Here is a 25,814-nt window from a genome sequence, read left to right on the forward strand (position 1 = left end):
GTTTTAGAAAATTATTTTGGGGAGAGAGTTTTAAAAAAAGTGATTGATTTGATGTGTATGAGAGAGAGAGATAGTGATTTTGGAAAGTAGGTAACCAAACAAAATTTTGAGATTTTTTTTGAAAAAATTTGTTTGGTTTGATTACTCTTGAAAATTTGTTTGTAGAAAATTTTTCCCAAAATTTTTTCTGAAAAACAAACCAAACAAGGCCATAATATCTGATACAAAAATTTACAACTCATAACAAAACACACAATTCAAAAATCTATTAAAAGTTCATAAATTTTTTTTTTAAAATTCTGAAAATATTACTTTATTAAAACAAAATAAAAAAATAAAAAAACAAGTGCCAATTGCGAAAAAAATAATAATAATTTGCCATGTTCCGGTGGACCGGCCGGTTAAGCTAAATTTTTTTAAAAAAAAAAAATCTCGCCTAACACAGTTTTTATAAATTTTTTTTTTTTGTTGTGAAAATATAATTTGAAAGATGTATCCAAACATGATATTAGAATGTACGGTGTAATTATAATTTGAAAATCCATCGTGCTACCCATCTGCAAAATGCGCTCCTAACAACAAAATTCGGCATATAGCACCTTCCCAAAAGTTTATACACAAAATTCGCTCCAGAAGCACAGTTTCGATCTCAACTCTTGGAATTGACAAACAAAACTTTGTTCGGTCATAGGCAATGACAAGGTGCTCAATCAAAGTGACTAGCATGGCTTACATTCTTCAAATAGAGTTTACGGAGTTGCCATCACTTTCGCTGTCACTGCTGCTAGTCCCACTCCCAGTCCCGCTTCCACTGCCACTTCCGCTCCCACTTCCACTACTTTCACTACCACTGCTACCACTAGAGCTTGAAGTTTGCTCTGCTCTTTCCTCTGCGTTCACCTGTGCTCTAAGGGCCTCCGCAGCATTTGGGCCCTTATCCTCATCGTCACTGACATCGACATCAGCAATTTCATCATCTGTGTCATTTTGATGTGGCACATTAATGTCAATACCAGTGTGGAATTCTTTTTCAGTAGCATTCCCTCCTCCGTTGCTTGCTCCGCCAGCATCTTCATCGTCATTTTCTATATCTAACTGTTCCTCCAAGTCATCATTCTTAAGGTCCGGCAATGCAGTTGATGGAATTGGTTGGGCAGATGAATTATCAATAACCTTCTCACTTTTAGGTTTTGTATCTGCGGCAGAGACAGAAAAAGTAAATGTTTCAGAGACATAACTGAAAAACCCACACCAATTCATATCAATGGGCACTCAAACGCACCCTGAATAACTCTTTTCACTAAAACCGGACAAGGCTGTGAATCCAGCAAGTAGTAAAATATTCAAGGCATATAAGATGTGATTGTAACCTCTTTTGCTTGCTACAGAAGTTGATCGAATTGAATTTCTAGAAATATCATAAACATGGGGATATATTTTTGCTACTGTAAACTCTTGTTATCAATCAAAAGTCACCAAAGCTCAATTGGTTTTAAAAACACACAACAATAGCACCATGGAAGATGGGACACATAGCAGTAAATTACAGGGTGTGAAAAAGATTTAACTTTGAAGAGTCGAAGTTCAAAAAAACATAAGCCCAACTGTAGTGAAACTGGCAAATGTGTATTGTTGGGTATACCTTTTTATTGGAGTGTGGGACTCAATTAATTTTGAAAAAAGAGTTTAATTTGGTTTAGTATTAATTATAATATATTTTTATATATTATATTTAATTTATGGAAACCTAATTTAATTTGATTACCATTAAGATTTTGATAAAACAAACCTAAGATTTAACAATATATATAATATTGTTTTGTTTGTCCCGTGGCATATCTAGCTGCAGCAACAAATTTGTTTCGGCAAGTGTGCTTAGGCTTGGTTTGGGAAGTAGGTTGGCTTTTTGGCTTTTTGGTTTTTTTGGCTATTTTAGCCTGGGCTAAAAAGCTTGGTTTGGGAAGGGCTTTTTGACTTTTTGGCTTTTTTTGATTTTTTTTGTGAGAGAAGAATGTAATGATTATAGGTTGGATGTGATGTTTTGTTTGTTATGGCTAAAATAGCCTATTTTGTTTTTTGTGGCTAAAATAACCAAAAAAGTCTAAAAACCATCTTGCCAAACAGAGACTTAGTGTATAACTCTAACTTGTTGGGTTTTTCAATTAAGTATTGATTGTTGCTCTGGGTTTTTGACTTGGTCAATCACGAATTGATGCCTTTTGGTGCTCTACTTTGAAGCGGCTGATTCGTTTTCGGCGTTGATTTGGTTCGTTATTTTGGATCTTCTTCAACTCTGGTTCTGAAGATTTTGATTCTTCTATTTGGTGAGATCTTTTCTCTTGTTTATTTGTGATTATTTAGAATTCACCTAAGGGTGGTTTTGTGACACCATTAGTGTCTCGTTTGTAATCGTTTGGAACTTATTTAGTTAATAATGGAATCGGATTTCGATCCTGTGGATGTACCTCACATTGAGGGAACCACGTAAAAATTCTTGTGTTACTTTTGATTTAATTTTTTCACACTAATTTTTATTTCCATTGATTGATTTATTTGTGGGAAATCACATCGATTTTCCCTAACAACTTCCTAGGGTCAAAAAAACAGAAGTCTCCTTCAGTTCAGTAATGCATGCCCAACAGAACACATTTGATATGCACTCAAGCCAGAAGTTTAGGGCTTGTATAACCGTAGACTGGTCAGAACTAGCCCTTGAATTAGGAAACTAATAGTAATTCTTTTTTGGCGGTCCTTCTCTATCTAATTATGCTTCATGAATGTCTACTTATAATTGACTATAAGACAATTTCTAAAACACTACTTGCTTTTTTGAACAACAACAATAATTCATCTCCCTTTTCCTCTCACCCCCTTTGACCCCCTCTCTTTCTCATTGGTTACATTTTCTTTTTCTTTTTCTTTTTTTTCCTGCTCCTCCAATCACCACCCGCCACGTGGCAAAGGGGGGTGAGGGGGTGACCCCCAAAAGGGGGTCCCAAGCATTATTCATTGAACAACAACAATGATTCATCCCCCATTTTCCTCTCACCCCCTTTGACCCCCTCTCTCTCTCTCATTGGTTACATTTTCTTTTTCTTTTTCTTTTTTTTTCTGCTCCTCCAATCACCACCCGCCACGTGGCAAAGGAGGGGTGAGGGGGTGACCCCCAAAAGGGGGTCCCAAGCATTATTCATTGAACAACAACAATGATTCATCCCCCCTTTTCCTCCCACCCCCTTTGACCCCCTCTCTCTCTCATTGGTTACATTTTTTTTTTTTTTCTTTTTTTTCCTGCTCCTCCAATCATCACCCGCCACGTGGCAAAGGGGGGGTGAGGGGGTGACCCCCAAAAGGGGGTCCCAAGCATTATTCATTGAACAACAACAATGATTCATCCCCCCTTTTCCTCCCACCCCCTTTGACCCCCTCTCTCTCTCATTGGTTACATTTTCTTTTTCTTTTTCTTTTTTTTCCTGCTCCTCCAATCATCACCCGCCACGTGGCAAAGGGGGGTGAGGGGGTGACCCCCAAAAGGGGGTCCCAAGCATTATTCATTGAACAACAACAATAATTCATCCCCCCTTTTCCTCCCACCCCCTTTGACCCCCTCTCTCTCTCATTGGTTACATTTTCTTTTTCTTTTTCTTTTTTTTCCTGCTCCTCCAATCATCACCCGCCACGTGGCAAAGGGGGGGTGAGGGGGTGACCCCCAAAAGGGGGTCCCAAGCATTATTCATTGAACAACAACAATGATTCATCCCCCCTTTTCCTCCCACCCCCTTTGACCCCCTCTCTCTCTCATTGGTTACATTTTCTTTTTCTTTTTCTTTTTTTTCCTGCTCCTCCAATCATCACCCGCCACGTGGCAAAGGGGGGGGGGGGTGAGGGGGTGACCCCCAAAAGGGGGTCCCAAGCATTATTCATTGAACAACAACAATGATTCATCCCCCCTTTTCCTCCCACCCCCTTTGACCCCCTCTCTCTCTCATTGGTTACATTTTCTTTTTCTTTTTCTTTTTTTTCCTGCTCCTCCAATCACCACCCGCCACGTGACAAAGGGGGGTGAGGGGGTGACCCCCAAAAGGGGGTCCCAAGCATTATTCATTGAACAACAACTACAGAACATACAAAAGTACAATTACACACAAAAGCGAAGTCAAAGTAGTCAGCTGGGTAACTAATTTTGGCATTACAGAACATACCTCCTAAACCCTTGAAGTCACCAATTTCAATCCGTTCAATCTCAACCTGTACAATTACACAACAAAAGAAATTTACATCATTAGTATAATTTTACAAATTTAACAATAAGACTTCATTTATAAGTACGACATTATAATTACAAATACAGGGGCTATTGCTTGGTCCAGTGGTCAAATCATTGGATGTCAATTGTGAGAATGTGAGTTCGAGTATGAGGGCACCCCCCTTGCATCTTGTGCCAGAGGTCAAGTTTGCATCCAGTCTGCCCCTAGTATCACTTGCTTACCAGGGACCAATATTGACCTTTAACATTATGTATTACAAATACAATGCATTCATTTATTGCCTTACTTTCTTGGTTTACTTTTCTAAAAAATTGTCTTGTTCTTCTAAGAAAAAAGAGAATCACGAAGTACTTTAGTTTTTTCAAAACTTACCTATATTATAAACAAATAAAATATCAAGAGAATACCCACACTATGCAAGCACCCAAAAAAGAAGAAGACATCAATTCGAAGGAAGGTGAATTCAACCCTTCATGACCCATCATTTTTAATGGGCAAATATAGATTCTAAGACATGCTATGCAATATCTGGTTCAGCAGTTTTTAATTGAGTGGCAGCTGTCAACCTTACAGTGTGCAGTAAGCAAAGAAGAATCTTAGGCTCTGTTTGGTTGTCTTTTCAAATCATGATTCCACCCTCACATTTCAATGCTCTATTTGCTTGCAGTTTTCAAAACATGATTCCAAGCTCACATTTGAAAACTTGGTGTAAATAAAACCATATTAAAATATGCAGCGGATAAAATAATCAGATCATACCTTTCAATGATAGAACCTCGTGGATAAATCACGTGCTTCAGAAAACTGATAAACCAACCCAGCAGTGGAGTGATATCACAGATTGAATATCACCCACACAAATCACAGTGCAAAAACTTTGATCGTTGTTTTGTGGGAGAGAGTAAGTATATGGGTAGAAACAGACCATACGTTGTTTCTCACTTGATTACCCATAACCATATATCAGATATATAATATATTATAATATCTATCCATATCAGTTAAAACTGATAATATCTGTATCTTGAGTGGTTATCCTAAATAGGTTTGAATTCAAATTCAAAACCTATTTGGATAAGGATCAAATTCAAATTTAAATGGTCATGCCACATGGGCGCCCATTACTAACATCTCCCACTCGCACATGAGTTGGCATGACACTGCCACATCTCTATCTCAATCTCCCCAAAAAAGAACAATCTCATACTAGCCAATGCACCATGCGACCGCTGAGAACACCTGCAAGTGGGAGCTCTATACTAGAAACTCAATATGAGTCAGCATAGAGACATCAACCCAAAAAGAACAGAAATAGTGTCTCATGTACCCAGACCCATCTAGCTACATCAGTCCAAAAACATCTCTAATCCCTCAAAGAGCATGTTTGACTCTCCTAGGTCCCGCATTATATTCACACCCAATCAGCATCCTATAAAGAGCGATGTGAGTTGTCGACAGTGAATATAGAGCAGAGATGTAGAACTAGATGATCTTCCCTTCACCCTCATATCATTCAATTTGAAATTGACCGCTTTCCCAGTAATGTCCCTTAAAGCCGAATCATACATGACCGCAGACAACATACCAAAGTAGCTGAACATCAACTCCTCATCTTATGACATAGTCAAAGGTCACAAAAGGCACAAAGTGAAGTCATTTAGGGAAAAATGACTTTTAGGACTCACACGGTGAAGAAGCAGGAATCCATTCTTTCACCTCGCTAACGGGTCGATAAGCACATGCAGTATGAATGCATGTTATAGTGGAGTTACTCTTCCAAAGAGTGATGTTAAACTCACACACCATACAGATCTTAGTCTAGTCGCTCTTAAGCGCACGAGTCGCTTCCTAGCGTCTAACTCGAATTCTCTATTTGCTCGCCTCTCAGGCATCAAATGAGATCTCGCATCTGGCTATCCATAACAGATATATCATGGAAAAATGGGTACTCTCATATCCATGGTTGGTCTCTAACAAGACCTCATCTTGGCTCCAACCAAGGCGACATAGCTAGTGGATAATTTTAGCTTCTAGTCTCATCCTTACTCGCTACCCAGCGCTAAGGGCGATTGCTCGTGTGAGTGAGCCAATCTTGCCTGCTAACATCAATTTAATTATTTTGTGTATGCTAATTCGCAAACCATTACTAAAAGTAGTAAACATAAATGTGTGATAGAAACAAGTATGAATACTAATGGCATAGATATCCCCAAAAATGAGTTCAACTGAATACACATAAAAAATATCACCACCTACGTAGTCCTAAAGCCCTAACATGAGTAAGATAAACATCTCTAGCAATGGGCTTAGTCAAAGGGTCCGCAACCATGCGACTCGTAGGGATGTGCTCCAGGATCACTTCTTTCTACGCCAAAATATCTCTGATAAAGTTGAACCTCACATCAATGTGTTTGGTTCTGCCATGGTATTTAGGATCCTTAGCGTAAGCAAGTGCAGCCATGCTGTCACAATGGATAGTCACAGGGTTTGAAGTGTGTGTGACAACATCTAAATGCTGAAGGAATCTCCTCAACCACACGGCTTCCTGAACGGCAGATGAACAAGCCACAAACTCAGCCTCCATAGTCGATAAGGCGATACAGGATTGCTTCTTACTGCTCCAAGAAATAGCACCATCGCTAAGCATGAAAGCATATCCTGAAGTAGACTTACGCTCATCTAGGTCTCCTCCCCAGTCAGCATCACAATAGCCAACTAGATGTAGATCTGAACTCTGGTAGCAAAGTGTGTAATCTGCAGTCCCTCTAAGATATCGTAATATCCTCTTAACTGCTTTCTAATGAGCTGGTCCTGGGTTGGATTGGTAACGACTCACCAATCCGACTGCATAACAAATGTCAGGACGTGTACACATCATAGCATACATCAAGCTTCCAACAGCATTTGCATAGGGAACACGGGCCATCTTTTCATTTTCTTCTTGAGTCTTAGGACCCATATCAAGGCTTAGGCTCTCGCCTTTTGCAACAGGAGTGTCAATGGGTTTGCAGCTCTGCATCTGGAACCGCTCTAGAATAGTCTTAATGTAAGTCTCTTGAGACAAACCAAGAAGTCTCCTAGAGCGATCCCTAAGGATCTTAACACCGAGCACATAGCTCGCCTCACCCATGTCCTTCATTTCAAATGTAGAGATCAACCACATTTTAGTGGCGACAATCATCTCCTTGTCATTTCCAGCCAATAATATGTCATCTACATATAATGACAATATCAGAAAAATGTCCTTGGACCGCTTAACGTACACACAGTGATCTTCATCAATCATCGTAAACCCATTTGAAACAATTGCTCGATGAAATCTCAGATTCCACTGTCTGGATGATTGCTTCAAGCCATAAATAGATCGTTGAAGCTTGCAAACTTTGCGCTCCTGACCTACTGCCACAAAGCCTTCTGGTTGATCCATATAGATCTCTTCATCCAATTCTCCATTGAGAAATGCAGTTTTAACGTCCATCTGATATAGCTCTAAGTCCAACTGAGCTACTATGGCCAGGATTAGGCGAATAGAGGCAAACCTTACAACTGGTGAAAAAGTTTCCTCATAGTCCACACCCTCTCGTTGAGTGTAACCTTTCGCCACTAGGCGAGCCTTATACCTTTCTATGGAACCATCCGCCTTGCGCTTGATTTTGAGAACCCATTTGTTCCCAATAGTCTTGCGCCCTAGCGGCAAATCAACCAAGTCCCAGACATGATTTTTCTTCATAGACTCTATTTCTTCTTCCATTGCAGTACTCCATTCTTTACTAGCAGGGGATGAGAGAGCCTCTTTGAGATTCTTTGGCTCCATCTCATCACTCAGAGCAATCATGAATGCTTCCCCTTCAATCTCAAAACGACGACGGGGTATAGCTCCACATTTGCTTCTACGTAGTTGAGAATCCTCATCCATTGGATCTAATCCATGGGTAGGTAGATCGCTCCCACTGTCCCTAGGAGCTTGAGGAATTATTTCCTCATTCTCTACTAAGCTACTAGGTGCGCCTTCAAATAGATCCTCCATCTCGTAGAATTCTACTTCTCTAGTTACCTCACCTCTGCTAGGGAAATCCTCCTCTAGGAAATCCACATCTCGCGACTCAATTTCAGTCACACTTCCATCCGGATGCTCCCCAACAAACACATAGCCCTTAGAATGCTCACTATAGCGAATGAAGATACACTTCTTTCCTCTAGGGCCCAACTTCCCAAACTTATGAGAAGCGTTGTGTATGTAAGTTGCGAACCCCAAGGCCGCAAATTGCCCAAATCAGGCTTTTTGCCAGTCCACATCTCATATGGGGTGGAAGGAACTGATTTGGAGGGAACACGGTTAAGGACGTAGGCAGCAGTCAACAAAGCATCTCCCCAATAAGAAATTAGAAGATTAGCTTGCGCCATCATTGATCTAACCATGTCAAGCAATGTGCGATTCCTTCTCTCCGCTACACCGTTTTGTTGCGAAGTCCTAGGAATTGTCAATTGCCTGATAACTCCTTTTTCCTCATAGAGCACTTTAAATTGCTCAGATAGATACTCACGTCCTCGGTCAGTCCTTAGAGCTTTAATGCTCTTGTCTAATTGATTCTCAACCTCATTAACATACCGTCTAAAGCAATCCAATGCTTCTGACTTGTGAGAAATCAGATAGACATGACCAAAACGTGTGCAATCATCTATAAATGTGATGAAATAAGGGGCTCCATGCCTTGCCCTCACATTCATTGGTCCACATATATCAGAATGAATAAGTTGCAATGGGATAGATGCCCTTATGGCTTTCCCAAATGGTTTTCTTGTTGCCTTTCCAGCAAGACAGTGCTCACAAGTAGGCAAAGTGACTCTAGCGAGTGGGCCTAAAAGACCTTCTCTAGCCAATCTAGTCATCCTGTCTTGCCCTATGTGGCCTAATCTAGCATGCCATCTCATAGAATCATTAACACAAAAAAATGCAATATTAGAAATAGAGCCATTGGCATTTTTATTAATACTAGAATCATCCACATCCAAAACTAAAAAACCATCTGAAAGATAACCAAAACCATAAAAAATTGTTCCCAAATAAATGCTAACACCATTATTCTCAAAACAAAAACGAAAACCAAGGCTCATCATGCTAATAACTGAAACTAAGTTTCGTCGAATATCCGGAGCATAAAGAACATCATGAAGATACAAGGTGCGCCCTCGTCGCATTTCCAGCTTGAATGTGCCAATGCCAAGCACCTCCACACTGGACTCGTTCCCCATGTAAACTTTTCTGCTCCCAGCAGGTACTCGGCGATACTCAACGAACCCTACTCTATCCCTCGCGATGTGGTCTGTTGCTCCGGAGTCTACAACCCAAAAATGAGGAGAATGAGCAATTAATGCTTGACTAGACACAAAGCATTGAATGCGAGAAATTAAGTAAGGGAGTACCTTCTTCTGCTTAGGGCAATCCCGAGCGAAGTGTCCTTCTTTGTTACAGTTAAAGCACGTCATCTTAGTCTTTGCCTTCTTACCACCTCTCTTGCCCCTACGCTTGAAATTTCTAGCGCCATTGGGCTTAAGCGCAGCCGCTGCTTGCTTCTTAGGGGCACCTTTTGCTTTTCCACGTTTGAACTGAGAAGTCCTACGTGAGCTTGACTCAACCACCATAGCAGAACCATCAGACTTAGCCGCCTCAAGGCGCTCAGCCTCTAGCTCCAAATGACGCGATATGTCTTCGAATGTTTTCACACTCTCATTATGCATCATGTTCTGCTTCATCTGCTCCCAAGAATTTGGCAGAGAGCGTATCACAGCCTGTACTTGCTGCTCTTGAGTCAAATTATGCCCAGCAGCCGCAAGCTCACGTATCATGGCTGACATGACTCTCAAATGCTGCTTCATCGAGTGATGCGCCCTTTTCTGATATGAGTCAAACTTCATAGTCAGCCCACGTAGCTTTGCCAAAGATGTAATACCAAACTTTTGCTTGAGAGCTTCCCACATCTCAAATGCAGTCGGGCAATGCTCAAACTCACTAATCAAGTCGTTGTGCATGCTGCTCAACATAGTAAAGCGCGCACACCGATCTTTGTTACGCCAAGTCTGAAAGGCTTCAAGATCACGACGATGTTGAGCTGTATTGCCCTGCTCTGGCTCAACCATCACTTGTTCAAGTGTGGTCAACACTTCTTGCTCATTGAGGAGGTATTGGATCTTACGGCGCCATATGTCATAATTGTCGCCATCCAATTTCTCTCCCTTAGTTAAGTCTGCCACCACTGTCTTAGCAGCCATTTCTACATACAGAGTAAATAAATGCGCAGGGGATAGTAATGATAGCAACACAAAACAAAATATTTTGCAGCAAAAAAGAATTTAAATTAAATAATGATAATTTTACACATGTCTCAAGATCGAAAATTTGCTATGCTCGTAATCATCTCTTGCGCCTCTAGTGATAATTATCAAAATTTAATTTCATTCCATGCGCAAAAAATAATCAAACAATCTCCCACTATTTATGGCATATACAAAGCATGATAAATTCCATACAATAGCATCTCAATATAAATTTACAAACAACTCATGCTATATTTATTTAATGATGGAATTCAAATAAATAAATAAATAATTAATCATGCTTCTTTAATTGCAACATATTAAAAAACCCAAAAAAAAAAATATGTTGTATTTAATATTCAGATTATGTCATAATTAAAGTGTACATCATTTTTGAAATTTTCTGAAATTTTAAATAACTAATAAACATACATAAAATTAGAAATAAAAAAACCAGAAACTAGTAAACAGAAACAATATTCAGATTATGCCATAATTAAAATGTACATTGTTCTGAAATATTCTGAATTTTTTCTGAAATATTCTGGAATTTTAAATGACTAATAAATACACATAAAATTAGAAATAAAAAAATCCAGAAACTGATAAAATGAGATAATATTACCAGTAAATAATAAAACCTTTCAGAAGTCTACAATAAATATTTCAGCCCCAGAAAATTATTTATGCAATACCAGAAGCAGTTTAAAGCATAAAACATGAATTATTAACACAGGAAAAATAATTTATATTTTCTGAAAATTTTCAAAATTTTACAGAATGTAGAAAAATTAATTCTGAGTCTAACAGTACAAGCCACGCATAAAACAAACATGTAATGAATTAATTATGACCATTTAACGCGATTCAGAATTAAAAAACAAAACAAACAGTGCCTAATACGCCAGCAGCCAAGCCAGCCGAGCCGGCGGAGGAAAACGGCGCGGCTCAGCACGCGGTTCGGCTTGAGGCTCGACGCGCGGCTCGGCTTGAAGCTCGGCTCGCGGCTCAGCGCGCGGCTCAGCCTGCGGCTCAGAGCACGGCGCGCGTGCGTGGCTCGGAGGGCGCGCGCGTGGACAGCGCCGCTGACGCGCGCGTGAGGGCGCGTGTTGGCGCGTCGGTAGAGCAGCTGGCGCGTGGCAGCACGTGGCTGCGCGTGGGGGCGCGTGGACACGGCTCACGGCGTCAGGTGGCGCGTGCAGACCACGCGCCGCCTTCCAGGGTGTTTTCTGGTCCAATTTTTGTACTGCCGGACTCATTTTTTCAAAATAAAACTATTTATCGTATGAAAAAAGACATTAATGAACATAAGAAAAATATTTATGCTCCTAATCTGAAATTTTTTTTTCTTCCTCTACAAATATTCATGTGTATAATATATACATATACATATAAAAGTATACACATGATTAAAGGAAACCCGAAAATATCCATTAACATGCTCTGATACCAATGTAAATAAAAACATATTAAAATATGCAGCGGATAAAATAATCAAATCATACCTTTCAATGATAGAACCTCGTGGATAAATCATGTGCTTCAGAAAACTGATAAACCAACCCAGCAGTGGAGTGATATCACAGATTGAATATCACCCACACAAATCACAGTGCAAAAACTTTGATCGTTGTTTTGTGGGAGAGAGTCAGTATATGGGTAGAAACAGACCATACGTTGTTTCTCACTTGATTACCCATAACCATATATCAGATATATAATATATTATAATATCTATCCATATCAGTTAAAACTGATAATATCTGTATCTTGAGTGGTTATCCTAAATAGGTTTGAATTCAAATTCAAAACCTATTTGGATAAGGATCAAATTCAAATTTAAATGGTCATGCCACATGGGCGCCCATTACTAACACTTGGTAAACCAAAGTTTTTGAATTTTGAACAACCAAAAAGAGAAGATTGGGTCTACCCGGTTGTCAGCCTCCTCCCGGATAAATTTTGAATTTTTGAGTCTACTTAGTCGTCTGTCCGAACATCCTTCCGAGCGTCCAGATGGTTGACTAGAACATTGCTTTTTTCTTTCTTTTTTTTCCTTTGCAATTGCCATCTGTTATTTGAAGGAAAAAAAATTATATTAATTTTTGATATTTTTTAAATACAGAAAAAAAATTAATCCAAAATGACAAATTATTTGGCCATTTATTTAAAATTAACAACAAAATAATTTAAATAAAATTTAATTTGTCACAGTAATTTTTAAAAAATAAAAAAACATTTTTAAACAAAACAATTCAAAAAAAATTCAATCAAATATACAATCAAAAGTAATTTAGAGCACTAGTTGAATTTTTTTTAACAAAGAATAATATATATTTTTCAATATTTTAAATAAAAAATATTTTCAGATTTTTTTGAATTTTTTAAATAAAAATTTTATTTTTTCAATAATTATTTTTTTTAATTGAATTTTAAAAAGAGTTTGGTTATGAGTTTTGAATATATTTTTAATAAAGTTTTGAGTCATGTGTTTGGTTGTAAATTATAAATTTTTGAATTAAATTTTGAAAATTCTTTTCAAAACTTATAACCAAACAACTTTTTTTATTTCAAAACTCCTTTCAAAAACTCAAAACTCAATTCAAAATTCATAACTAAACAAATTTTCTCTTTTCAAATAATGATTCAACAACTCACAAACTCAAAATACAACTCCATTCTCAAATGATAATTCTAAAACTAAACCAAACACTACCTTAAATTTTTAAACCCAATCTGGAAGGAGGAAGAGTGCACCATACCACAAACCGATCTAACCCAAGCCACTCCAAATGCTACTCAACCCATTAGTAAAGTCCTTGAACTGAACAGAGCCTAGACCAAATGCGAGTTTCTAATTCCGAAGCTAGTCAGTTTGGGTTGAAAGAGCTGCCACTTGGGTACACCAAATGTTACAGCAGTAATACATGTTTAATAATTAATAGACTAATGGTTTCAGGACCCCAAACAAAAAAAAAAACCTCCAACATGAACATCATTGCCTGGCAAATAGAGAAGGTAAAACCATTACTTACTATTCCTCCATCGTCTACCTCCTAATCCAAGACATGCTAACTTATGGCTAAATTATCCAACCCTGAACTGTAAAAGAAATTAAATGAAATGAAGCGACAAGACGAGTGTGTCTCATTTGCTCCAAAAAGAGATTGGGACAATGTACAAATTATGTATGTGAGTCACATGTCATCCAAGTCTTGCTCGTAACTTCGCCGAAAATAATTAGATAGAAGGGTTCAAAGAAATTTGCTGTAAAAAGTCTATCTAAGAAGCAGTATTAGTGTAATTCAGAATACTTATTAGAATGATGTGCGGAATAACCTCAGTTTAAGTACAACACCAACAAAGCTGCTGATTTTTAACACTACACAATTAGATTCCTTCAGATGGTCATCACAAAACAGTACCTGAAAGTAGCATATCTTAGAAAATTTAAGCATGCAACTTCTCTGTACTCTGCTAACTTATTTTTTTTTTTAATTTAAATTTTATCCATGGGAAATAAGTTTCAATATTGGGTGTATCTCTATTGAAAGAAGCTTTAATTCATGCTTATGTTAATTATTGGTCTTGCCCCTATCTTGAAAGGTCATTCACTTCATGCCCCTCATTAGTAATTAATTTCATTGTCGCTAATTGTCCACCCTTTCCAAGCATAACTGCTATATTATGTATGGCCATGCCTAGGGCCATGTTGGTCACTAGTACCATAATGCAAAGCAAGGAGCTGTTAGCTTGAGTTGACCTTGGTGTGTTTGATTGGATGGACTGGATAAGGACTACTGTGAGCTTCGGTCATAACATGTTTCCTCAAATCATAACAATCAGGCACACAAAGACGGTTTTGAAATTTCAGCACATCATTCTCAAACACAAATCCAGGCCTCGGCTTTGAATCAAGTTCCTTCGTGATCTTTTTCAAGTATTTACCCTTGCACTGTTTTTGTTTGATCTCGTCAAGAATTGTAGGTTGAGCGGCAATAGCAGTAAATAGCCCTTCTTGCGCTAGGTCAGTCAACAATTCTTTTCGGTTAGATAGCAAATATGACAAATTCGCACTGGATTTTCGGCTCAAGGCATCTGCTACGGTATTAACTTTTCCTGGATGATACAAGATTTGCAAGTCATAATCCTTGATTAATTCTAACCATCGTCTCTGTCTCATGTTCAATTCCTTTTGGGTGAAGAAATATTTCAAACTTTTATGGTCGGTATACACCTCACACGTTACCCCATACAAATAGTGACGCCATATTTTCAAAGCAAACACCACAGCCGCTAATTCAAGATCATGTGTTGAGTAATTCTTTTCATGAGGTTGAAGTTGTCTAGAAGCATAGGCAATCACCCTTCCGTTTTGCATTAGTACACACCCCAAGCCTTTATAGGAAGCATCGCTGTACACTTGAAACCCATCAGTACCATTAGGCAAGGTTAAGATTGGTGCAGTCACTAACCTGGTTTTCAACTCTTGGAAAGCTGCCTCTCTTTGTTCATTCCAATCAAATGGCACATTTTTCTGAGTTAACTGAGTCAATGGCATGGCAAGCTTGGAAAAGTCTTTCACAAACCTCCGGTAGTAACCTGCAAGTCCCAGAAAACTTCAGACTTCTATCACATTTGTCGGTCTAGGCCAATCCACGATAGCTTCAATTTTCTGAGGGTCAACAGAAACTCCATCTTTGTTGATTACATGTCCCAAGAATGCCACACTGTCAAGCCAGAATTCACACTTGGACAATTTAGCATACAATTTATTTTCTCTCAAAATCTGCAAGGTGGTTTTCAGATGGTTCTCATGTTCTTCCCTGTCTTTAGAATAAATCAAAATGTCATCAATAAATACAACAATGAAGTCATCCAGATATGATTTAAACACCCTATTCATAAGATTCATGAAAGCTGGAGGCGCATTGGTCATCCCAAACGGCATTACTAAAAATTCATAATATCCATATCTAGTTCGGAATGCAGTTTTCTCTATGTCCTCAGCTTTAACCTTTAATTGATGATACCCAGACCTGAGGTCAATTTTGGAAAACACTTGGGCACCTTGAAGTTGATCAAACAAGTCATCGATTCGGGGCAGAGGGTATTTATTCTTGATAGACACTTTGTTCAGTTCTCGGTAGTCTATACACAATCTCAAAGATCCATCCTTCTTTTTGGAAAACAAAACTGGAGCACCCCAAGGTGAAGTACTCGGACGGATAAATTTCTTATCTAACAGTTCCTGAAGTTGAGTTTTCAATTCTTTCAATTCAGAGGTAGACATTCTGTAGGGAGTCTTGGAAATGGGTTGTGTTCTCGGAAACACCTCAACAGTGAATTCAATTTCTCTATCAACTAAGTCCCCAGGTAAGTCAGTTGGGAACATATCGGGAAATTCACAAGCAACGGGGATTATTTCTACAGTAGTACTGTCAGATGGCGCAATCAATATACAACACAGATAACCCTTACATCCCTTCCTAAGGCGTTTTACAGCTTTCACAGCCGAAATCAAATATGGGGGAGGAACTACCCCATTCCCAATTAAAGTAAATGTCACGACCCAAACCCGGCCCTATGGGTTTAGCACCGTAACCGGCCAGTAATCCGAGATTACCGAAGGCCTGCGGAACAGTAGAATAGTAAAACAGAGAACAGGGCCTGGCGGAAGCCAAAACAGTAAATAAACAATGTCCAATGAGCTGTGACAGTCTATATGCAAAAAGACTTTTCATACATTTGTACGTAGATAGTGCAGAACAGTATGCACGATATTTACAATCATTCAGACTAGGGACTTCATCCCTTACACAACAGTACAGTAACATGCAGTCTATACAATCCACTCGGTTATTACAAAACAGTAAGACAGTATAGAAGGGGGAATTGTAAAACACCCCTAAGCCTTAACACGATAGGCTCGGAACCTCGCAGTGAGGCACATAGGCTGGCTTGACAAAACTGGAGTAACTCTGACGCTCCTAGCCGCGGTCTGGTGCCTGAACACCTACATATATATATATAAGTAGTGAGCTAAAGCCCAGTGAATAACATAATGCGTAAAGAGGTTAAGAATGAATGTCCTTACAGTATGAAAACAGTTCAATTAAACAGTGTTTCAGTTGTTCAGTCAGTACAGTCATATGTGGTACACCCATTAGTATAACAGTACAGTAAGCAGTAGGTCTTAAAAGACTGAACAGTAATGATGGCCATCAGTCAGTAAACAGTAGTGGTTCCAACAAGGGAACCGACAGAGATTTCTGTCACAGTAACAGTAAACAGTAGGTGCTAAGGATGCCACAATACAGTTCAGAATATAGGACATACATTCATTCAGTTAACAGTATCAGTTCAGAAAACAGTATAGTTCAGTTGTTCAGAAGATAATCATTTGTGAACATATCTTTACACAATCGTTACTCACAGAGTTTGGGCTACAGTATGCTAGAGCGTGCTTTCCCAGTCGCCAACCCTACACAGTTAACAGATTGAACACACTAAGCTACACAGCTGGGAAAGATAATAACTTAATTCCTAAATGCCTTGGTGTGTTCTACATCTATATCCTCAATAAGATGCCTTAAACTAGGCCTAAGAATGCCTAGAATGGGATGAGGATGCAAAGATGTACTCAAAAGCAGTTTCAGAATTTTCAGAAAAACAGAGGCCCGCTCGAGCTCAGGTTTCCCTGCTCGAGCGGACATGCAACAAAGGTACACGCTCGAGCGTCAAATCTCCCGCTCGAGCGTACTGTAAAAGTACTGGATGGGTGAAATCTCCGCTCGACGGACGTTCGACGCCCGCTCGATCATGAGACACATGCCTCCGCTCGAGCGCCCAATCCTCCGCTCGAGCGGACTGTAAAACGGTGCAGAGAAAATACTGGATGCTCGGATTCCACGCTCGAGCGCCACTCCCCCGCTCGAGCAGAAGTGCAAAATCTGGAAAACCCAGATTGCACCACCAAGCTCAAAACCAAGTTCAAAAGCATCAAAACCAATCCTCTTGGGCCCATTTTCTGGAAACATTTGTAAACCCATGGAATAACATGGTTCAAAGCTCAATTTGAGAAATCAAAGCCCAAGGGTGTTTAATTCAAACCCAATTTCAAACCATTTTCAAGAACAAGATAAACATGCAACATGCATGACCTTTAAACAACTTTGAAGCTCAATTTGATGCTCTAAGGAGCCAATTGATCCAAAAACAAGTTGAAAACATGGATCATTACAAAACTATGGACATGCATGTACCATTTGCCATGAACTCAACTCAAAATCCAATAATTCAAACATGCATGCATGAATTATGCTCTATATCAACATGTATGAACTAAAACATGACTTAGCTCTATAATTTAACATGGACCATGCAAGAATTAGCTCAAACACAAGACTGAGAAGATGAAATCCTTACCTAAGTCTTGAATTAGGAGACTGGGAGCTCAAATATGCAATCTATGCTCCAATTCTCTTAAATTTCCAAGCAAAACCAAGCAAAGTGAGATGAAATCTACCTCTCAAGTCTCTCTCTCTCTCTCACTAAGGTCGGCAAGGCAAGGAAGAAGGCTGAGGAAAACGTTTTGATCCAAGTGTGCAAGGCTCTAATAGTGACTAGGTAGTGGGCCACTCATGTGGCAAAAGTGTAAATGAGTCAAACTCTGCAATTGGTCAATATTTAATCTAATTTAATCATACCTAATCAGTTTTCAGATAATTACACCGTAAAATCACATTAATTATGATGATCATAAAACATCAATCAATTCCCGGTTCGGCCGCCCATAAGGCCTTCAATTAGCAGTTTAAACATAAAACGTGAACAGATCAAATAATCAATCAAACAGATAGAATACAGATTAACACACATACTCAGTCAATTCAGTTCCCGTTTTCGGTCAGTCAGTTCAGTACTTTAATCAGTTCAATTATCGGTCATAATCAATTCAGTTTGACGGTAATCAATGTTTATCGGTAAGCAGTGATGAGGGTTATTACAGTCTCCCATCCTTATAAAGAGTTTAGTCCTCTAAACTCGAGTTACCTTCGTTCTGGAAGAAAACAGGATTCAATGGAAACAGTTCAGGATATCTTTTAGCCATGTCCTCTTCCCTTTCTCAAGTGGCATACACACCACCGTGGTTCTGCCAGTCAACTTTTACCAGCGGGATTTCTTTGTTTCTCAGTTTCTTGATCCGTCTGTTTACAATCTGTATAGGCCGTTCCTCATAAGTGTAGTTATCACTCAGCACTATACGAGTAGGCTCTATTACATGGAAAGGATCCCGGAGGCAGTCTCTCAACATAGAAATGTGGAAGACGTTATGCATATGCTCCATTTCAGGAGGAAGCGCAACTTGATACGCCACCGGATTGATTTTCTCAATAATCTCATATGGTCCGACGTACCTCGGTGCTAACTTGCCTTTGACTCCAAAACGAGTCTGGCCTTTCATCGGTGTCACTTTCACAAATACGTGATCACCCACTTCATACTCTCTGTCTCGTCTTCTGACATCAGCATAACTCTTCTGTCTGCTCTGTGCAGTTTTCAATCTCTGTTGTATCAGTTTCACTTTCTCGGTTGTTTCATATACAATCTCGGGTCCAAGCAAAGGCCCGTCTCCAACTTCTGCCCAGCCAATCGGAGATCTACATTTTCTGCCATACAATGCCTCGAAAGGCGCCATACCAATACTCGAATGGTAGCTGTTGTTGTAGGCGAATTCAGCTAATGGCAAATGGCTTTCCCAGTTTCCCTGAAAATCAAGGACACACATTCTTAGTAAATCCTCCAGAGTCTGGATGGTTCTTTCTGACTGGCCATCTGACTGAGGATGATAGGCACTACTCAGTCTCAGTTCAGTACCCAGTGCAGTCTGTAGGCTTTGCCAGAATCTTGATGTAAACTTCGAATCCCTGTCAGAAACAATGGACACAGGCACTGCATGCAGTCTAACAATTTCATCAATATAGAGTATAGCCAATTTGTCTGCATTATAAATTGTCTTAACAGGTAAGAAGTGAGCAGATTTAGTCAGTCTATCAACAATAACCCAAATCGAGTCCATACCTTTATTGGAGCGAGGCAATCCCACAATAAAATCTATGGTGATATGCTCCCACTTCCATTCCGGTATTGGTAAGGGCTGTAACAAGCCTGCGGGTCGTTGACGTTCGGCTTTAACTTGTTGGCAATGAAGACATTTGGATACAAAATCGGCAATTTCTTTCTTCATTCCCGGCCACCAGAAATTCAGTTTCAGATCTTGATACATTTTCGTATTCCCTGGATGGATAGAAAATTTTGAGTTGTGGCCCTCTTGCAGAACTCTTCTTTTTAGTTCAGTATCGTTCGGTACACACAGTCTTTCTTGAAATTTCAGTACATTATTCTCAAATTTGAATCCCGATCTCGGTTTAGATTCTCTTTCTTCGATGATCTTCTTCAAGAAGTCATCCAGTTGCTGTTTCTCTTTAATCTCTTCAATCAATGCTGGTTGAGCAGAAATAGCAGCTAAAGTTCCACCTTGTTCTCGTAAAACAATTTCAATTTCAGACTTTTCAAGGTCACAAAGCAACTCTTTCTGCCCGGTAAGCAAACAGGCTAGATTTCCAATTGATTTTCGGCTCAATGCATTGGCAACGGTATTGGCTTTTCCCGAATGGTACAATATCTGTAGGTCATAGTCTTTGATCAGTTCTAGCCATCTCCGCTGTCTCATATTCAGTTCTTTCTGTGTGAAGAAATATTTTAGGCTCTTGTGGTCGGTGTATACTTCACACGTTGCCCCATACAGATAGTGGCGCCAGATTTTCAGTGCAAATACTACTGCAGCAAGTTCCAGATCGTGGGTCGGGTAGTTCTTTTCATGTGGTCTCAGTTGTCGGGAAGCATAGGCAATTACTCTCCCACTCTGCATTAAAACACACCCCAAACCCTTATGAGAAGCATCACTAAATATGGTAAAACCATCCGTACCTGAAGGTAAGGTAAGAACCGGTGCAGTCACGAGTCGAGTCTTCAACTCTTGGAAAGCTGATTCCCTTTGATTAGTCCAGTCAAATGATATTCCTTTCTGAGTCAGTTGAGTTAATGGTAAGGCGATTTTGGAGAAATCTTTGACAAATCTTCTATAATACTCGGCTAGTCCCAAAAAGCTTCGGACTGCTGTCACATTTGTTGGTCTAGGCCAGTTCACTACAGCTTCAATTTTCTGTGGATCAACAGAAATTCCGTCTTTGCTAACAACATGCCCCAAAAACATAACGTGGTCAAGCCAAAATTCACATTTAGACAGTTTAGCATACAGTTTCTGTTCTCTTAAGGTTTGTAGGGCAAGTCTCAGATGATGTTCATGTTCTTCTACACTCTTGGAGTAAATCAATATGTCATCAATAAATACAACAATAAAATTGTCAAGGTATGGTTTAAAAATTCTATTCATAAGGTCCATAAATGCAGCTGGTGCGTTCGTGACTCCGAAAGGCATAACTAAAAATTCGTAATGTCCATACCTCGTTCTAAAAGCAGTTTTATCAATGTCATCTGATTTAACTTTCAACTGATGATATCCGGATCTGAGATCAATCTTAGAAAACACTTGCGCTCTCTGTAACTGATCAAATAAGTCATCAATACGTGGCAATGGGTATTTATTTTTCACAGTTACCTTGTTCAGTTCACGGTAGTCAATGCACAGTCTCAGTGAGCCGTCCTTCTTCTTTACAAACAGAACAGGTGCGCCCCACGGTGAAGTACTGGGCCTGATGAACTTTTTGTCTAATAGTTCTTGCAATTGCACCTTCAGTTCTTTCAGTTCAGTTGGAGCCATTCGGTAAGGAGCTTTAGATACTGGCTGTGTTCCAAGAACCACATCAACGGTAAATTCAATCTCCCTGTCAGTCAAATCCCCTGGAAGATTATCTGGAAAAACATCTGGAAATTCTCTGACTATAGGAATACAGTTCATATTAGCATTATCAGCAGTAGACACAGTCAGTACAGAACACATATACCCTTAACACCCCTTTCTAATCAGTTTAACAGCCTTCACAGATGAAATCAAATACGGAGGGGGTACTACCCCAATCCCATTAAACACAAATTCAGGTAGGCCAGGTGGACGGAAAACTACTTGTTTTGTTACACAGTCTATGGTGGCATGATATTTCGTTAACCAGTCCATCCCCAATATTACATCAAAATGGTCAATGTTCAATGGCAGTAAATCGATAAACAGATGTGCATCTCCAACAATAATTTCACAAGCAGGGTACATGTATGCACAGGTCATGGATCCCCCAACGGGTGATGATACAGCTAACAGATAGTTCATAGGTTCTAAGGGTCTATTCAATTTACGCGAAAAAGCATGCGATACGTAAGAATGCGTAGACCCCGAATCAATCAGTACATAAGCATTCTGAGTACAAATAGAGAGGATACCTGACACAACGGTCTCGGTATTCTGGACATCTCTCGGTACTAGGGCGAACACTCAGCCCTGCCTCATAGGCTCTTTCCCGGTAGCTTTGGGATTCGGTTTTGGTGTAACAGTTGATGCCGCTACGCTTGGTGTAGCTTTACTACTAGCTTGTGGAGCAGAGGGACAGTCTTTAACCATATGGCCCACCTTGCCACACCTGTAACAGGCTCCTGATATCTTGTAACAGACTCCCTTGTGATTTTTACCACATTCAGAACAGGGCGGTATTGTACAGTTTCCTTGACTAGACGTAGTCGTTGTCCCCGTGTTCTGTTTCTTGTTCAATGGACCATGCTTGCCTTTCTTGAACTTGAAACCCTGCCTTTTACCCTGCCATTCAGGCGCTGGCGTTTCAGTCTTTAGTGCTTCAATGTTTGATTCAGCCATCAAGGCTCGGTCAAGAACATTTACATAGTTTGGTAGCTTCAAAACATTGATCCGATCAAGGATTGCAACATTAAGGCCGCCTTCGAACTTTCTGGCCTTCTTGTAATCAGTGTCCACCATATGCGGTGCATATCTCGCAAGTTCGGTGAACTTTGTTTCATATTCAGCAACGGACATTGTGCCCTGTTTCAGCTGTTCAAATTCAGTTACCTTTCTATCCCTAACACACTGAGGGAAGTACTTTTCGAAGAAGGCTCCCTTGAATTGAGCCCATGTCATAACTGTATTTTCATTACGGATAAGCATCCACCACCTTCTAGCTTCCTCTTGTAGAGTAAAGGTAGCCAACAGTACTTTGTGTGATTCAGAGCACGGAAAAACTTCAAATAATTTCTCTGTTTTGAGAACCCATGCTTCAGCTTTTAACGGTTCAAGGCCTCCCTGAAAGGATGGCGGTTTCATTTTACTGAACTTCTGGGTCAGAGCAATTATGTCTCCATCATTAACAATAGCATTCTGTTCCGGTACGACCGGAGGAGGAGGAGGAGGAGTATGTGGGGGCTGTTGATTCAGTTGTTGGTCCAGTCTTGCAGTTATCAGTTCCATCATTTGTTCCAGTCTGGCCATTCTGGCCTCAGAGGATGAGGATTCAGTTTCATTTGCAGTGTTTGCGTTATCCATTTCACTATAAGCAGTTATAACAGTTTTAAACATAAGCAGTCATTTGTTTAACAGTTTAACACATTAGCATGTATTCAGTCAGTCATATCACACACTTATCATGCTCATGAGATGCCCTCATTACTTTTCTAGGACACCCTATAGCTCATTTGGACACGTGTGTGCGGTATAACTCGTGGTAAGTATCGCTCTGATACCACTCTGTCACGACCCAAACCCGGCCCTATGGGTTTAGCACCGTAACCGGCCAGTAATCCGAGATTACCGAAGGCCTGCGGAACAGTAGAATAGTAAAACAGAGAATAGGGCCTGGCGGAAGCCAAAACAGTAAATAAACAATGTCCAATGAGCTGTGACAGTCTATATGCAAAAAGACTTTTCATACATTTGTACGTAGATAGTGCAGAACAGTATGCACGATATTTACAATCATTCAGACTAGGGACTTCATCCCTTACACAACAGTACAGTAACATGCAGTCTATACAATCCACTCGGTTATTACAAAACAGTAAGACAGTACAGAAGGGGGAATTGTAAAACACCCCTAAGCCTTAACACGATAGGCTCGGAACCTCGCAGTGAGGCACATAGGCTGGCTTGACAAAACTGGAGTAACTCTGACGCTCCTAGCCGCGGTCTGGTGCCTGAACACCTACATATATATATATATATAAGTAGTGAGCTAAAGCCCAGTGAATAACATAATGCGTAAAGAGGTTAAGAATGAATGTCCTTACAGTATGAAAACAGTTCAATTAAACAGTGTTTCAGTTGTTCAGTCAGTACAGTCATATGTGGTACACCCATTAGTATAACAGTACAGTAAGCAGTAGGTCTTAAAAGACCGAACAGTAATGATGGCCATCAGTCAGTAAACAGTAGTGGTTCCAACAAGGGAACCGACAGAGATTTCTGTCACAGTAACAGTAAACAGTAGGTGCTAAGGATGCCACAATACAGTTCAGAATATAAGACATACATTCATTCAGTTAACAGTATCAGTTCAGAAAACAGTATAGTTCAGTTGTTCAGAAGATAATCATTTGTGAACATATCTTTACACAATCGTTACTCATAGAGTTTGGGCTACAGTATGCTAGAGCGTGCTTTCCCAGTCGCCAACCCTACACAGTTAACAGATTGAACACACTAAGCTACACAGCTGGGAAAGATAATAACTTAATTCCTAAATGCCTTGGTGTGTTCTACATCTATATCCTCAATAAGATGCCTTAAACTAGGCCTAAGAATGCCTAGAATGGGATGAGGATGCAAAGATGTACTCAAAAGCAGTTTCAGAATTTTCAGAAAAACAGAGGCCCGCTCGAGCTCAGGTTTCCCCGCTCGAGCGGACATGCAACAAAGGTACACGCTCGAGCGTCAAATCTCCCGCTCGAGCGTACTGTAAAAGTACTGGATGGGTGAAATCTCCGCTCGACGGACGTTCGACGCCCGCTCGATCATGAGACACATGCCTCCGCTCGAGCGCCCAATCCTCCGCTCGAGCGGACTGTAAAACGGTGCAGAGAAAATACTGGATGCTCGGATTCCACGCTCGAGCGCCACTCCCCCGCTCGAGCAGAAGTGCAAAATCTGGAAAACCCAGATTGCACCACCAAGCTCAAAACCAAGTTCAAAAGCATCAAAACCAATCCTCTTGGGCCCATTTTCTGGAAACATTTGTAAACCCATGGAATAACATGGTTCAAAGCTCAATTTGAGAAATCAAAGCCCAAGGGTGTTTAATTCAAACCCAATTTCAAACCATTTTCAAGAACAAGATAAACATGCAACATGCATGACCTTTAAACAACTTTGAAGCTCAATTTGATGCTCTAAGGAGCCAATTGATCCAAAAACAAGTTGAAAACATGGATCATTACAAAACTATGGACATGCATGTACCATTTGCCATGAACTCAACTCAAAATCCAATAATTCAAACATGCATGCATGAATTATGCTCTATATCAACATGTATGAACTAAAACATGACTTAGCTCTATAATTTAACATGGACCATGCAAGAATTAGCTCAAACACAAGACTGAGAAGATGAAATCCTTACCTAAGTCTTGAATTAGGAGACTGGGAGCTCAAATATGCAATCTATGCTCCAATTCTCTTAAATTTCCAAGCAAAACCAAGCAAAGTGAGATGAAATCTACCTCTCAAGTCTCTCTCTCTCTCTCACTAAGGTCGGCAAGGCAAGGAAGAAGGCTGAGGAAAACGTTTTGATCCAAGTGTGCAAGGCTCTAATAGTGACTAGGTAGTGGGCCACTCATGTGGCAAAAGTGTAAATGAGTCAAACTCTGCAATTGGTCAATATTTAATCTAATTTAATCATACCTAATCAGTTTTCAGATAATTACACCGTAAAATCACATTAATTATGATGATCATAAAACATCAATCAATTCCCGGTTCGGCCGCCCATAAGGCCTTCAATTAGCAGTTTAAACATAAAACGTGAACAGATCAAATAATCAATCAAACAGATAGAATACAGATTAACACACATACTCAGTCAATTCAGTTCCCGTTTTCGGTCAGTCAGTTCAGTACTTTAATCAGTTCAATTATCGGTCATAATCAATTCAGTTTGACGGTAATCAATGTTTATCGGTAAGCAGTGATGAGGGTTATTACAGTCTCCCATC

The 25,814-nt window shown here is 39.8% G+C and overlaps 1 protein-coding gene across 1 annotated transcript; it reads right to left on the reverse strand.

Annotated features, from left to right (window-relative positions):
- Nucleotides 1-582: 582 nt before the first annotated feature.
- On the reverse strand, nucleotides 583-14,766 carry LOC114267451 (uncharacterized). The gene is made up of 3 exons (XM_082924046.1): nucleotides 14,461-14,766; nucleotides 4,203-4,248; nucleotides 583-1,196 (listed from the first exon to the last, which is right to left on the reverse strand). Exons 1-3 carry the CDS (start codon nucleotides 14,764-14,766, stop codon nucleotides 739-741), a joined length of 810 nt encoding a protein of 269 aa, XP_082780172.1. The 3' UTR covers nucleotides 583-738.
- Between the last annotated feature and the right edge of the window lie 11,048 nt (nucleotides 14,767-25,814).

The sequence above is a fragment of the Camellia sinensis genome, chromosome 4, assembly GCF_055761805.1.
Source record: "Camellia sinensis isolate YWXY chromosome 4, ASM5576180v1, whole genome shotgun sequence".
Classification (NCBI taxonomy): domain Eukaryota; kingdom Viridiplantae; phylum Streptophyta; class Magnoliopsida; order Ericales; family Theaceae; genus Camellia; species Camellia sinensis.

Excerpts from the sequence above, each read along its gene's own strand:
- LOC114267451 (XM_082924046.1), bottom strand. The coding sequence starts at position 14,766 with ATGAGACAGAGACGATGGTTAGAATTAATCAAGGATTATGACTTGCAA. Across the intron at positions 4,249-14,460 it reads GATTTGTGTTTGAGAATGAT|GTTGAGATTGAACGGATTGA; the intron begins GTGCTGAAATTT and ends GTAATTGTACAG. Across the intron at positions 1,197-4,202 it reads TGACTTCAAGGGTTTAGGAG|ATACAAAACCTAAAAGTGAG; the intron begins GTATGTTCTGTA and ends TCTCTGCCGCAG.